We start from the raw sequence: 16,700 nt of genomic DNA, 5'->3' as shown, positions 1-16,700 counted from the left end.
AATAACTAAAGGGGGATATGCGTCAACAGCAACCTTGGGAAAATCCTCTGCATCATCATTAACGGCAGACTTGTATATTTCCTCAGCGAAAACAATGCACTGAGCAAATGTAAAATTAACTTTTTACCAAATTACCATATGACAGACCACGTACTCACCCTGCACATCCTAATTGACAAACAAACAAGCCAAAACAAAGGCAAAGTCTTCTCATTCTTTGTTGAGTTCAAAAAAGCTTGACTCAATTTGGCATGAGGGTCTGCTATACAAATTGATGGAAAGTGGTGTTGTGGGGAAAATATACGACATTCTAAAATAAATGTACACAAACAACAAGTGTGCAGTTAAAATTGGCAAAAAACATTGCTTTCCACAGGGCCAGGGTGTGAGACAGGGATGCAGCTTAAGCCCCACCCTCAACAAATTGGCGAGGGCACTAGAACAGTCCGCAGCACCCGGCCTCACCCTACTAGAACCTGAAGTCAAATGTCTACCGTTTGCTGATGATCTGGTTCTTCTGTCCACAAACAAGGAGAGCCTACAACAGCACCTAGATATTCTGCACAGATTCTGTCAGACCTGGGCCCTAACAGTAAATCGCAGTAAGACAAAAATAATGGTGTTCCAAAAAAGGTCCAGTTGCAAGGACCACAAATACAAATTCCATCTAGACACCATCGCACTAGAGCACACAAAAAAACTATACATATCTCGGCCTAAACATCAGCGCCACAGGTAACTTCCACAAAGCTGTGAACTATCTGAGACAAGGCAAGAAGGGGCTTCTATGCCATCAAAAAAATTGACGTGCCAATTAGGATCTGGCTAAAAATACTTGAATCAGTTATAGAACCCATTGTCCTTTATGGTTGTGAGCTCTGGAGTCCGCTCACCAACCAATAATTCACAAAATAGGACAAACACCAAATTGAGAGACTGCATGCAGAATTCAGCAAAAATATATTTTGTGTACAATGTAAAACACCAAATAATGCATGCAGAGCAGAATTAGGCTGATACCCACTAATTATCAAAATCCAGAAGAGAGCCATTAAATTCTACAACCACCTAAAAGGAAGCGATTCCCAAACCTTCCATAACAAAGCCAACACCTACAGAGAAATTAACCTGGAGAAGAGCCCCCTAAGCAAGCTGGTCCTGGGGCTCTGTTCACAAACATAAACAGACCCCCCAGAGCCCCAGGACAGCAACACAATTAGACCCAACCAAATCATGAGAAAATAAAAATATAATTACTTGACACATTGGAAAGAATTTTTAAAAACAGAGCAAACTAGAATGCTATTTGACCCTAAACAGAGAGTACACGGTGGCAGAATACCTGACCACTGTGACTGACCCAAACTTAAGGAAAGCTTTGAATATGTACAGACTCAGTGAGCATAGCCTTGCTATTGAGAAAGGCCATTGAAGGCAGACCTGGCTCTCAAAAGAAGAGTGCACACTGCCCACAAAATGAGGTGGAAACTGAGCTGCACTTCCTAACCTCCTAACAAATGTATGACCTAGAGACACATATTTCCCTCAGATTACACAGATCCACAATTTTTTTTTAAATCTAATTGATAAACTGCCAGATCTATTGGGTGAAATACCAGTGTGCAATCACAGCAGCAAGATTTGTGTCCTGTGGCCACAAGGTCCATCAGTGTAGAACAAACGCCATTGTAAATACAACCTATATTTATGTTTATTAATTTTCCCTTTTGTCATTACAACACTGTATATAGACAATGACATTTTACAGTTTGGAACTTTTGTGATTAAGGTTAATTTTTTATTGTTTATTTCACTTCTGTTTATTATCTATTTCACTTGCTTTGGCAATGTATACATGTTTCCCATGCCAATAAAAACCCTTAAATTGAAAAAAAAAGAGAAAGCACAGTGGGAGAGGAGAGAGAAGAGAGCATGGTGGAGAGAGCAGAGAGAGCATGGTGGGAGAGGAGAGAGAAGAGAGAGCATGGTGGAGAGCAGAGAGAGCATGGTGGGAGAGAGAGCGTAGAGGAGAGAGAGCATGGTGGGAGAGAGAGCGGAGAGGAGAGCGTAGGGGGAGAGAGAGAGGAGAGCGTAGGGGGAGAGAGGAGAGGGAGCATGGTGGGAGAGAGGAGAGGGAGCATGGTGGGAGAGAGAGCGGAGAGGAGAGAGAGCATGGTGGGAGAGAGAGCGTAGGGGGAGAGAGAGGAGAGTGTAGGGGGAGAGAGAGGAGAGAGAGCATGGTGGGAGAGAGAGGAGAGCGTAGGGGGAGAGAGCGTAGGGGGAGAGAAAGAGAGTTAACAAAGCCAAATTAAGTACTATAAGTAGGTTGATAAGTAAGTGCGTGACAAAATCAGATATTGAGAGAAAGCGATTGAGTAAGAGCGTGGGAGAAAATAAGAGAGATGAGAAGAGACAGGTCAGGAAGTAAAGGGTGAAAGAGAGCAAGTATTAGGGAGAACTGAGCGATGGGGTAGGGTAGGAGTGAAAGTGAAGTTGTGAGAAAGACAAATTATCTCAGCTGAGAGCAAAAAAACAGCAGGCTTGCAAAAGAGTCTCAATCGCAGAAGACTAATTGTCACATTCCAATTGTCAGCAAGCCCCAGTGACTCAGTGTTCGTTCACACTTGACCCACTTCTATCCTACCTTACTGCATTATTGTGTGGTTGTTAGGGACAGGGTACAGCGCAACCTTGCCCCAACCAACCCTGATTTATAGTTCCAAATAAGCAGCGCTTGACGGCTGTGGCCTGCAGTGTACCTTCACGTAGGAGCCAAAGTCCTCTCTGTGCTTCAGGCTGTCCAGATAAAAGAGTGCAGTGGAATAGTTGAGGCAGTACTTCTGCAGACAGTGGCATATGCTCTCCTGGATCGCCTGCCAACAGATAGATATATGTAAATGGTTAGCTAAGCAGTAAGCGCATAGAGAAACAGAAAAATCGCCAAGTACCCCCAGGTAGGCCAAGTACCCCCAGGGGTCCTAGTAAGACGAATGCACTAACTAAGTCGCTCTGGATAAGAGCGTCTGCTAAATGACTCAAACGTCAAAAATGTACCCCTAGTTGGTAACCACTATTATAGCAGGTGCAGCGAAATGCTTATGTTACGAGCTCCAACAGTGCAGTAGAATGTCTAATACAATACAAATAATGCAACAATTCCCATCAAGAAATAACAATCCAAAGCAGATCTATATTAGAGTGAGCATGTGTGGGAATCCAGAATAGAAAAAAAGTGGCGTGTAGAGACAGTATATCATTTGGAAAATAAAAAAAGCTGCTGGGCCACATGAAAAACGGTGCTTCGTATTCATAGATCACTTCATGGAGGGTGATGAAGAGATTTACGTCTAGTATACCATATTTGAGTAGGTCACTTAAAAAAAAATACATTACTAATTATACAGACACTAATGATTTTATACACGTTCTCTGGTTTATAATGGAGTGTGTTGTTTCAAGTTTAATTAGTTGTATGTACAGGATACACACGGTATACACCGTCCAACGAAATGCTTACTTGCAGGGTTCCTTTTCGACAACGAAACACAAAATAATAAAAGATAAGAATACGAACATAAAGTAAATGGTCCAGTAGAATAGAATATTCTGTGTGTGCGTGTAAATACATGTGTGCTTGTGCATTCAAGTGGTTTTGAACACGTGTGTGTGTGTGTGTGTGTGTGTGTGTCCATACCTTGTGGAGGAGCTCCAGCAGGGTGGGCACGGCCCCTGCTACCGGGATCTTCCAGGACTCCTTGATGACATGCAGCAGGCTGGTGAGGAAGCCAAAGCTCACCTGGGGAACAACACATCACATTACAGAGTCCAAAAGAAAATGTAATATTATAGATAGACAAAGTCTACATGAAGATGTCACGCCGCAGACAAATCATATAATAGAGATAATTCCATCCTCCAATGTCTTGTAATCGTACAGCAGGTGACTATCTTGTTGAAAAAATGTAAAGCAAAGCAGCGCTCTCAAATGTCTATATATTTTTTTCGGTAAACACTAAGAGACCAGCGGTCATAGTATGAGAATTCAATCCTTCAACATGTAGCCTAGAGTAAGATGATGTCGATGAAGATTTGACGTCGTGATGGGGAATATTTAGTGACTTAACTTTGGAATTTCATTTTGATATGTGGATAGCTTGTGGTAAACCATCTCCCATCCAAGACCCAGAACCAAAACAAAGTGCATTCCCCTTCGCCCCCTTCACTGTCATGGTCAGTCATCCATCTGGGACGTGGGTAGCCAGTTTACCATGCGTATCCCGTACATACGGCTAATAAAAAAAATGCAACTTGAAGTCCTACTTTACTCACAGTAGTGTCTACCTCACTGCCTCTTGACAACACGCCATGGCCCTATCATCCTACCATTCTGCATGGAAGACAGCACGCCATGGCCCTATCATCCTACCATTCTGCATGGAAGACAGCACGCATTGGCCCTATCATCCTACATGGAAGACAGCACCCACACAGGATCAGTACCAATCTGACGTGGCGGTGTTGGAGTGGGACTAGTGTGTTAGTATGATGACTCCGTCTCACAAGACACCTAATAGAATGCTATACTATCATAGTACACAATAATAGAGATGAAAAATTAAATGAACATGCCAAACACATTTTCCAATCTTGGGATAATAAAGATCTTCTAATCTAATCGACAGGGCTAGAACAATTATTATATAACCGATGGTTATGGATGAAGACAATAATGAGAATAAAATAACATTCATAAACAGCAGTCAAAAAACAAATCATAAAACAAGGTTTTGAAGTGTCTGTCCTATATCTAGGAGATATAAGAAAGCGCAGGAAAAAACATATACACATATAAACTCATATAAAAAAAGAAAAGTCCCTTTTTCAAGACCTGGTCTTTCAAAGATAATTTGTAAAAATCCAAATAACTTCACAGATCTTCATTGTAAAGGGTTTAAACACAGTTTCCCATGCTTGTTCGATGAACCATAAACAATTAATGAACATGCACAGACACTAACAGCTTACAGACAGTAGGCAATTAAGGTCACAGTTATGAAAACTTAGGACGCTAAAGAGGCCTTTCTACTGACTCTGAAAAACACCAAAAGAAAGATGCCCAGGGTCCCGGCTCATCTGAGTGAACGTGCCTTAGGCATGCTGCAAGGAGGCATGAGGACTGCAGATGTGGCCAGGGCAATAAATTGCAATGTCCATACTGTGAGACGCCTATGACAGCGCTACAGGGAGACAGGGATGGACAGCTGATCGTCCTCGCAGGGGCAGACCACCTGCGGGATAGGTACAGGATGGCAACAACAACTGCCTGAGTTACACCAGGAACGCAAAATCCCTCCATCAGTGCTCAGACTGTCCGCAATAGGCTGAGAGAGGCTGGACAGAGGGTTTGTAGGCTTGTTGTAAGGCAGGTCCTCACCAGACATTACCGGCAACAACGTCGCCTATGGGCACAAACCCACCATCGCAGGACCAGACAGGAATGGCAAAAAGTGCTCTTCATTGACGAGTCGCATTTTTGTCTCACCAGGGGTGATGGCCAGATTCGAATTTATCATCGAAGGAATGAGCGTTACACCAAGGCCTGTACTCTGGAGCGGGATCGATTTGGAGGTGGAGGGCCCGTCATGGTCTGGGGCAGTGTGTCACAGCATCGTCGGACTGAGCTTGTTGTCATTGCAGGCAATCTCAACGCTGTGCGTTACAGGGAAGACATCCTCCTCCCTCATGTGGTACCCTTCTTGCAGTATCATCCTGACAATGCCACCAGCCATACTGCTCGTTCTGTGCGTGATTTCCTGCAAGACAGGAATGTCAGTGTTCTGCCATGGCCAGTGAAGAGCCTGGATCTCAATCCCATTGAGCATGTCTGGGACCTGTTGGATCGGAGGGTGAGGGCTAGGGCCATTCCCCCCAGAAATGTCCGGGAACTTGCAGGTGCCTTGGTGGAAGAGTGGGGTAACATCTCATAGCAAGAACTGGCAAATCTGGTGCAGTCCATGAGGAGGAGACGCACCGCAGTACTTAATGCAGCTGGTGGCCACACCAGATACTGACTGCTACTTTTGATTTTGAGCCCCCCTTTGTTCAGGGACACATTACTCCATTTCTGTTAGTCACACGTCTGTGGAACTTGTTCAGTTTATGTCTCAGTTGTTGAATCTTGTTATTTTCATACAAATATTTACACCTGTTAAGTTTGCTGAAATTAAACGCAGTAGACAATGAGAGGACATTTCTTTTTTTGCTGAGTTTATGCATGTATGTATGTACGTATACACATACATACAGTTGAAGTCGGAAGTTTGCATACATCTTAGCCAAATGCATTTAAACTCAGTTTTCACAATTTAATCCTAGTAAAAATTCCCTGTCTTCGATCAGTTGAGATCACCACTTTATTTTAAGAATGTGAAATGTCAGAATAATAGTAGAGCTTTTATTTCTTTCATCACACTCCCAGTGGGTCAGAAGGTAACACGCACTCAATTAGTATTTGGTAGCATTGCCTTTAAATTGTTTAACTTGGGTCAAACGTTTTGGGTAGCCTTCCACAAGTTTCTCACAATAAGTTGGGTGAATTTTGGCCCATTCCTCCTGACAGAACTGGTGTAACTGAGTCAGGTTTGTTGGCCTCCTTGCTCGCACACGCTTTTTCACTTCTGCCCACACATTTTCTATAGGATTGAAGTCAGGGCTTTGTGATGGCCACTCCAATACCTTGACTTTGTTGTCCTTAAGCCATTTTGCCACAACTTTGGAAGTATGCTTGGGGTCATTGTCCATTTGGAAGACCCATTTGCGACCAAGCTTTAAATTCCTGACTGATGTCTTGAGATGTTGCTTCAATATATCCACATCATTTCTCTTCCTCATGATGCCATCTATTTTGTGATGTCCCCCTATTCCTTCCTGCAGCAAAGCACCCCCAAAACATGATGCTACCACCCCTGTGCTTCACGGTTGGGATGGTGTTCTTCAGCTTGCAAGCCTCCCCCTTTTTCCTCCAAACATAACGATGGTCATTATGGCAAAACAGTTCGATTTTTGTTTCATCAGACCAGAGGACATTTCTCCAAAAAGTACGATCTTTGTCCCCATGTACAGTTGCAAACCGTAGTCTGGCTTTTTTATGGCAGTTTTGGAGCAGTGGCTTCTTCCTGGCTGAGCGGCCTATCAGGTTATGTCAATATAGGACTCATTTTACTGTGGATATAGATAATTTTGTACCTGTTTCTTCCAGCATCCTCACAAGGTCCTTTGCTGTTGTTCTGGGAATGATTTGCACTTTTCACACCAAAGTACGTTCATTGCTCCCAAGGACAAACCAGACTTGTGGAGCTCAACAAATATTTTTTCTGAGGTCTAGGCTGATTTCTTTTGATTTTCCCATGATGTCAAGCAAAGAGGCATTGAGTTTGAAGGTAGGCCTTGAAATACATCCACAGGTACACCTGCAATTGACTCAAATTATGTTAATTAGCTTATCAGAAGCTTCGAAAGCCATGACATCATTTTCTGGAATTTTCCAAGCTGTTTAAAGGCACCGTCAACTTAATGTATGTAAACTTCTGACCCACTGGAATTGTGATACAGTGAATTATAAGTGAAATAATCTGTCTGTAAATAATTGTTGGAAAAATTACTGTCATGCAAAGTAGATGTCCTAACCGACTATAGTTTGATAACAAGAAATTTGTGGAGTGGTTGAAAAATTTGTTTTAATGACTAACATAAGTGTATGTAAACTTCAGACTTTAACTGTATAAGAGGTCGGACGATTAATTAGGGCCAGATGCTAATATATGCATATTGTTATTAGTATTGGATAGAAAACTCTGAAGTTTCTAAAACTGTTTGAATGATGTCTGTGAGTATAACAGAACTCATATGGCAGGCAAAAACCTGAGAAAAAATCCAAACAGGAAGTGGGAAATCTGAGGTTTGTAGTTTTTGAACTCACCGCTATCAAATACACAGTGGGATATGGGTTATTTTTCACTTCTTAAGGCTTCCACTAGATGTCAACCATCTTTAGAACGTGGTTTCAGGCTGCTCATGTGAAGGGGGGCCGGATGGGAGATGTTTTACTAAGGGGTCTGCCTACAGCCTCGTTCTCAGTCACACGCTTTCACTTGAGAGGTTGCTCTCGTTCCAGTGCAATTCTACAGACAATGGAATTCTCCGGTTGGAACAGTTTTGAACTTTTATGATAAAAACATCCTAAAGATTGATTCTATACTTATATTACAGGTCGAAGAAACTTGTCAAACTAACTTTTTGAACGTTTCGTCCGAATGGACCAGATCGCGCTTTTGGATTGTTTACCAAACTCCCTAACAAAAGAAGCTATTGGACATAAATGGACATAAATAATGGACATTATCGAACAAAACAAGCATTTATTGTGGAAATGCGATTCCTGGGAGTGCATTCTGATGAAGATCATCAAAGGTAAGTGAATATTTATATATGAATAATATGAATAATGTTGACTACCCAACATGGTGGATATTTCTCTGGCTGGTTTGGGCTCTGAGCGCCGTTCTCAGATTATGCTTTTTCCGTAAAGTTGAAAAAAAATCTGACCCAGCGGTTGCATTAAGGAGAAGTGTATCTAAAGTTTCATGTATAATGGCTGTATTTTCATCAACATTTATTATGAGTATTTCTGTGAATTCATGTGGCTCTCCGCAATATCACTGCATATTTTGGAACTACTGAATCTAACACGACAATGTAAAATCAGATTTTTTGATATAAATATGAACTTTAACGAACAAAACATACATGTATTGTGTAACATGAAGTCCTATGAGTGTCATCTGATGAAGTTCATCAAAGGTTAGTGATTAATTTTATCTCTATTTGTGCTTTTTGTGACTCTTCTCTTTGGCGGGAAAAATGGCTGGGTTTATCTGTGACTTGGTGGTGACCTAACATGATCGTTTGTGGAGCTTTCGCTGTATAGCATTTTTGAAATCAGACACTGTGGCTAGCGGAACCCCAGTCCTAGATAGGTTAACTGATGTGGCTCATGCAATGGAATGTATTTATTTATTTTTTGTCAACAAATCATTGCACATATTGATGGTTACACTTCCTGCTTTGCTCCAATGGGTACACTTGCAATGGCTGCCAGTCCCATTATGCCATCATTGACTTGAATGGGGAGGCCCATTCTATTCACTCTATATCAGCACATGCAGTCAGGAGAGGAAAAGAGTAAGTATTTGAACGGTTATTAAGGAGACGCGGTCATTTGGCTGGCCAGTTACCGTCATCCAAAATTCCATGACATTCACAGCCCTACTAATCTAATGTAATATACAGTATGTATCTCTACGGTCTCACCAGACACAGCTCGTTGAGGTTGGCAAACAGCCTCCAAGTGTCCACGTCAGACAGGTAGTCCCTCATCTGCAGGTTGGTCAGCGTGACCAGAAACACCTGAAGGACACCATATATATTTATATTTTTTATTAAACACAAAAACAAACACATTAGAAATATATTAGATATTACACAACAGAACACAAACAAAGAGGGAGGGGTTGGATCTGTTTTTGCTGTATTCAATTTCATCGTAGAGATTGAAACATTTCATCACAAAACTGAAGAAAACGTTACCCAACAAAGTATATTTTAGAAAGGGGCAGTGTCAATTCAAAGGAAAGGCCCGTTCGAACCATCACAACATGACATTGGTGTTCAAAAAGCCACACAAACCACAAGGTGTTTGGTTGCAATGGTGAGCTGCCATTCCTGTTCAAAAGTGTGTGGGGGTGGGGGGGGGGGTATATCTAGTAAGTCACCTCTTTGAGCACCATGAGCTGATCCAGGAAGTAAACACACTCGCTGGTGAAGAGTTCCCAGATGGCTTCCTGTCTCTTGTAGTCTTGGGGGTCACAGTCAGACATCAGCTGAGACGAATCACAGTCCCTCAGGAACTCCTCTAGAGAACAGTCCTGGGGATGGAGGGAATGATAAGACAGATGGATGGTTGGATAGATGTTATTTGAATAATACTAAAACCATAATGCACGGGGGGGGGCTGATTCGTTGTGGTTTTAACACGGCTGTAGTCTGTCTTGTTACTATCCTCAATGCTGTAAGTCTATTATCGTCTGCTGTCTAGCTACAGTTTAGAAATGTACGCTTGTCATGTGCGTAGGCCAACAAAGTATTATTCCCATTCAATGTGTAATTTATATGTTTCAGTTACAAACATGTAACAATAAGATATTACACGGGTAGGAGGAAAAAGGGCTTCTTCCGCTCCGGTGTTCATATGGCTTTCCTCACCTTGTACTTCTGGAAGTCTGTGTCCCTCCAGTCTTGAATCTGTTCCTTCAATAGATATTTCTCAATATCAGATGCAGTGCGTGTAGTCGTCCCTTTAGTCTGAGAGGAACAAATACAGGTTAAATGTTAAACATTACTTGAACAATCAATTCATTCTTTACTATAGGTATGAGTGTCTGTCTAAGTGGGAATGTGTGTGTGTATAGTAAGAGTGAATGGGTTTATGTTTGTGTGTACGCAAATGCGTGTGTGCATGGTGGAACAGTGAATGACAGTACACACCAATAGTGTTTTGTTTATATATTTTCCCATCTATCTATCAGTCTGGTGAAACACCTTCAATATGAATTGATTTGGATTGAATTGGTTTGGCTCAGTGTTGTTGACACATTATGAAATCTCAGAAGGCCATGAGAACAGAGGTGAAGAAAGTGTATTCATTAATACGCTTTGATTAAAAATGGGTCAGAGAACAATATCCTTAATTCCATTGCAGCTTCCTGAGCACACTGACAGCTTCAAAGCAATAGCAACCAAAACCACAAACAACTAGACTGACTGGTGGCAGGTCACGCTAGCTAGGGCGAGTAACAGGGGTAGAACAAACAGGCAGCACACATACCGTGCTACGTCTGTAGAAAGGCCACTTGGGTTTCTTAGTGTCTGTGGAAATGGAGAACATGGTTTTGTCATTATCTACAAAGGCCTGGCTTCATAGTTCTTCTGTTGCGAAAATGTGATAAAGAAAAAAAAGTGATCCACAGGATGTAGATAGGATTTTACAGGAAATCAAGTTAAGTGTAAACAGCCCTATCATTTTGCCTGAATGTGGCAATAATCTGAAAAGAGTTAAGGAATGTTACTTATATATTTGGGTAAGTGAACTTCTGATGCAGTTATTAAAGTTATAGCTAGGTAAACATAGGAATTAGTATTCTAATCCCTAATTCTAACTAATTCCTAATATTAAATAGTAATTTAATAGGATCTCATTGTAGGTAACTAAAATAATATAACAAATAACACTGATCACTGTAGGCCTACAATCTGGGCTTATAAGGAATCAAAAACAAGCTGTTGACAAAAATGTAGCAAAAAAGTGCAGAAACAAAACTGGCGTTAACCTGAGAAGTTCAGTATGTCTGCCACCCCATTGGACACAAACAGGTCCCCCGGCGAAACGTCTAATCCGGGTAGACTGACCACCACAGAACTCCGCCTCCTCTCCTGCAGTCTGGGGGAAAAGGAAGAGATCAGGTTATGAACAGAGAGACCATTTGTAGAACATTCTGACCAATAAAGGACAGTTTCCATACAAAACTGACCAATAAGGCCCCATAGTATCCAAAGACTTTCCGACTAGTGTGACTAACAGTATTTTAGGTGTGATGTATACAGTATGTCAAAATGAGGTACAGTGTATATCATCTAAAAAGGTGTCAGTGAATAATGGCGTAATAAGTGAGGTGTAATACAACATGAGGAATAGAGTAGGTCAGTGAGGTACAGCATAATACAGTTACAATATTCTGTCTGTGTACCCCATTATGTTGATAAATGTACCTAATTTATTACACCATTACTCACTGTCATTATTACAACTGTATTATGCTGTACCTCACTGGCATACTCTTATTACTCACTGTTATACGATGATATACCTCATTTTGACATACTATATGCCTCCGGATCTGGCAATACCGGTATATAGTTTTGTTTGCTGTGTTTTATATTCTGGCTTGTTATTATTATTTTTGCACCCTGGGGTAACAAAAGTGCTTTACTACTACTACACCCACTTCTACCACCACTACACCCACTTCTACCACCACCACCACTATCCACTACTACTACCACTATCCAATCATATTATGTAGGCAAATCATGCCACTGTTTACAAACTCCTTATTCGCTTGCTTGTTCACAGTGCAGTGAGTACATATGGTATTTCAACAATGTAGAAAAATGTAGAAATTCCTAAAGGAATTAAGTTATTTCTGGCTAAACGGTCTTCTTGGCAAATTCTCCAGTAATAATGACAATGAGTAATGGTGAAATAAATCAGGTATATTTATCAACATGGGGTCAACAGACAGAATATTCTCAGAGAATTGGATCTGACCATGAATCAAGCCAAATTCATTAATTAAAGACTGCCAATTAAAGCCCCCATGTAGTCTTTGATTTAAAAATACAATTACATCGCTGTATGTCTAATAAATCAGTGTGTTTTTTTAATGAAAATTACTCCAAAATACATGTTTTATAATATATTTCCCTGAGCCTCCTTGGGCCGTTAAATGCTCAGTCTGATCATGTGGGCGTTAGAAAACAAATATGACTACATTGACATAGACAGGCGTGATTGGCAGATAGGATGGTCTAGAGCCCACCCCCATACCCAGACAAACAGCCATTGGTCATATTGTGACATCATGACATGGGCCAAAAGTTCCATCCCACCTGAACAGACCGAAATTCCAGCCTTCAAATGTTTTAAAACATTTTTTTTAACACAGCTCATACACAAAAAGGGAATCATCATCATTTTCATAATTTAAGAGTGTTATTTAAACTTGTTTTTGTGATGGAAATCTTTTTTTTTTAAAGGAAAAACTCGTCTAACTGCACTACGCCTTTGAGGAATTGATGTGTTGTTGACATCTTATGGATTAGTTATGTAATTTATGGTAGAAAGTATATCATTTTTTACCTAAAAGATAGACAACAAAAAAAACACTAATATATCTTGATTAGATAAGTATTCAACCCCATGAGTCAATACATGTTAGACTCATATTTAGCAGGGATTACAGCTGTGTGTGAGATGGCGCTGAAGAAAAAGGCAGCCGATTGTGCTTTTTTGTTTGTTTATTTGCAAAACATTTTTTTAACTTATTTTGTACATAATGTTGCCGCTACCGTCTCTTATGACCGAAAATAATTTCTAGACATCAGGACTGCGATTACTCACCACGGACAAGCAGAATACTTTTTTTCCTTTCACGAGTTTGACAAGCCCGACGCAAAGGATATACTGCTTCCTCGGGAACAGGCCCCGATCCCTGTGATCTGCGTGAAGAGGAGGCGGAGAAAGAGGGGCCGAAGGGCGGGCTGCCTTCTGAGAATTCGTAGGCGATCAAATAAACCTCCACTTTCCTCCATTCTGCTAGCAAATGTGCAATCCTTGGAGGATAAAATCTACGAGATACGCGGAAGATTAAACTACCAACGGGACATTAAAAACGAATATCTTATGCTTCAAGGAGTCGTGGCTGAACGACGACAATATCAACATACAGCTGGCTGGTTATACAATGTACCGGCAGGATAGAACAGCGGCGTCTGGTAAGACAAGGGGCGGCGGACTATGTATTTTTGTAAATAAGAGCTGGTGCACGATATCTAAGGAAGTCTCTAGCTATTGCTCGCCTGAGGTAGAGTATCTCAAGATAAGCTGTAGACCACACTACTTACAGAGAGAGTTTTAATCTGTATTTTTCGTAGCTGTTTACATACCACCCCAGTCAGAGGCTGGTACTAAGACAGCATTGAATGAGCTGTATTCCTCACCCAGAGGCGGCGCTCCTAGTAGCCGGGGACCTTAATGCAGGGAAACTTAAATCCGTTTTACCAAATTTCTATCAGCATGTTAAATGTGCAACCAGGGGGAAAACTCTGGACCACCTATACTCCACACACAGAGATGCATACAAAGCTCTCCCTCGCGCCACATTTGGCAAATCTGACCATAATTCTATCCTCCTGATTCCTGCTTACAAGCTAAATTTAAGCAGGAAGCACCAGTGACTAGATCAATAAAAAAAGTGGTCAGATGAAGCAGATGCTAAGCTACAGGACTGTTTTGCTAGCACAGAATGGAATGTTCCGGGATTCCTCCGATGGCATTGAGGAGTACACCACATCAGTCATTGGCTTCATCAATAAGTGCATCAATGACGTCGTCCACACAGTGACCATACCCCAACCAGAAGCCATGGATTATAGGTAGCATCCGCACTGAGCTAAAGGGTAGAGCTGCCGCTTTCAAGGAGAGGGACTCTAACCCGGAAGCTTATAAGAAATCCCGCTACGCCCTCCGACAAACCATCAAACAGGCAAAGCATCAATACAGGACTAAGATTGAATTGTACTACACCGACGAGCGTCAGAGCCGGATGTGGCAGGGCTTGCAAACCATTACAGACTACAAAGGGAAGCACAGCTGAGAGCTGCCCAGTGACACGAGCCTACCAGACGAGCTAAATTGCTTCGAGGCAAAAAACACTGAAACATGCATGAGAGCATCAGCTGTTCCAGAAGACTGTTCGATCATGCTCTCCGGAGCTGTTGGGAGTAAGACCTTGAAACAGGTCAATATTCACAAGGCCGCAGGGCCAGACGGATTACCAGGACATGCACTGAGCGCATACGTTAAACCAACTGGCAAGTGTCTTCACTGACATTTTCTACCTCTCCCTGTCCGAGTCTGTAATACCAACATGTTTTAAGCAGACCACCATAATGCCTGTGCCCAAGAACACTAAGGCAACCTGCCTAAATGACTACCGACCTGTAGCACTCACACCTGTAGCCATGAAGTGCTTTGAAAGGCTGGTCATGACTCACATCAACACCATCATCCCAGAAATCCTAGACCCACTCCAATTCGCATACCACCCCAACAGATGATGCAATCTCTATTGCACTCCACACTGCCCTTTCCCACCTGGACAAAAGGAACACCTACGTGAGAATGCTATTCATTGACTACAGCTCAGCGTTCAACACCATAGTGCCCTCAAAGCTCATCACTAAGCTAAGGACCCTGGGACTAAACACCTCCCTCTGCAACTGGTTTCTGGACTTCCTGACGGGCTGCCCACAGGTGATAAGGGTAGATAAACACATCCGCCACGCTGATCCTCAACTCAGGGGTGCGTGCTCAGTCCCCTCCTGTACTCCCTGTTCACTCATAACTGCACGGCCAGGCATGACTCCAAAACCATCATTCAATTTGCAGATGACAAGTGGTAGGCCTGATCACCGACAACGACGAGAGCCTATAGGGGAGGTCAGAGACCTGGCATTGTGGTGCCAGGACAACAACCTCTCCCTCAACGTGATCAAGACAAAGGAGAAAAAGAGGACCGAGCACGTCCCCATTCTCATCGACGGAGCTGCAGTGGAGCAGGTTGAGAGCTTCAAGTTCCTTAGTGTCCACATCACGAACAAACTAACATGGTCGATGCACACCAAGACAGTTGTGAAGAGGGCACAACAAAACCTATTCCCCCTAAGGAGACTGAAAATATTTGGTATGGGTCCTCAGATCCTCAAAAGGTTCTACAGCTGCACCATCGAGAGCATCCTGGCTGGTTGCATCACGGCCTGGTATGGCAACTGCTCGGCCTCCGACCGCAAGGCACTAAATAGGGTAGTGCGAACGGCCCAATACATCACTGGGGCCAAGCTTCCTGCCATCCAGGACCTCTAATCCCAGGCTGTGTCAGAGGAAGGCCCTAAAAATTGTCAAAGACTCCAACCACCCTAGTCATAGACTGTTCTCTCTGCTACTGCACGGCAAGCGGTACCGGATCGCCAAGTCTAGGTCCAAGAAGCTTCTAAAACAGCTTCTACCCCCAAGCCATAAGACTGCTGAACATCTAGTCAAATGGCTACCCAGACTACTTGCATTGCCCCCACCCCCCTCTTTAAACCATTGCTACTCTCTGTTGTTTTCATCTATGCATAGTCACTTTAATAACTCTACCTACATGTACATCCTACCTCAACTAACCGGTGCCCCCACACATTGACTCTGTATCGGTAACCCCCTGTATATAGTCTCGCTATTGATATTTTACTGCTGCTCTTTAATTACTTGTTACTTTTCTCTCTTATTCTTATCCGTATTTTTGGTTAGTTGCTCATAACTAAGCATTTCACTATAAGGTCTACTACACCTGTTGTATTCGGCGCATGTGACTAATACAATTTGATTTGAGTCTTTCTGGGTAAGTATCTAAGGGGGCAATTCAGACCAGTTACGCACAAGTAAATATTACTTTTTTATGCACTTCTCTCTCTACATGTATTCTGACCATGAACTTAAGCAAGGGGAAATTGCCGAGCAAGTTACACATTTGGGGTGGAGATCAAAGAAAGAGGTGTATCTATGCCGTATTCTGACCTTAACTTAATTCCCTAAGAATTCCACCACCTTTACGCACAGGGAAACAACTGAATAAGGTTTAGCGAACCTGCCAGTTCCAAGTGGAAAAAGCATCTACTTATTTTTTTCTGATAGAAATAACAGCATACTCAATGCACTGTAATTTAAAAATGTATATGATAACAGTCATTTGGGAACCAAACAG

The 16,700-nt window shown here is 42.2% G+C and overlaps 1 protein-coding gene across 1 annotated transcript in view; it reads right to left on the bottom strand.

The window, feature by feature from the left end:
* The window catches only part of LOC139540163 (pleckstrin homology domain-containing family G member 7-like), a 35,737-nt gene that overhangs the window by 11,806 nt on the left and 7,231 nt on the right, over nt 1-16,700 (bottom strand). Inside the window, exons 4-10 of the mRNA XM_071343759.1 lie at nt 11,445-11,554; nt 10,943-10,983; nt 10,321-10,419; nt 9,831-9,983; nt 9,370-9,465; nt 3,695-3,796; nt 2,760-2,873 (exon numbers count right to left, since the gene is read on the bottom strand). Of these exons, the coding sequence (XP_071199860.1) occupies nt 2,760-2,873; nt 3,695-3,796; nt 9,370-9,465; nt 9,831-9,983; nt 10,321-10,419; nt 10,943-10,983; nt 11,445-11,554 (715 nt within the window). The remainder of the gene's footprint in view (nt 1-2,759; nt 2,874-3,694; nt 3,797-9,369; nt 9,466-9,830; nt 9,984-10,320; nt 10,420-10,942; nt 10,984-11,444; nt 11,555-16,700) is intronic.

Source organism: Salvelinus alpinus, chromosome 15 (genome assembly GCF_045679555.1).
Source record: "Salvelinus alpinus chromosome 15, SLU_Salpinus.1, whole genome shotgun sequence".
Taxonomy (NCBI): Eukaryota; Metazoa; Chordata; class Actinopteri; order Salmoniformes; family Salmonidae; genus Salvelinus; species Salvelinus alpinus.
Note: the sequence above shows the minus strand (reverse complement) of the source record. Positions and strands in the feature narration are given on the sequence as shown.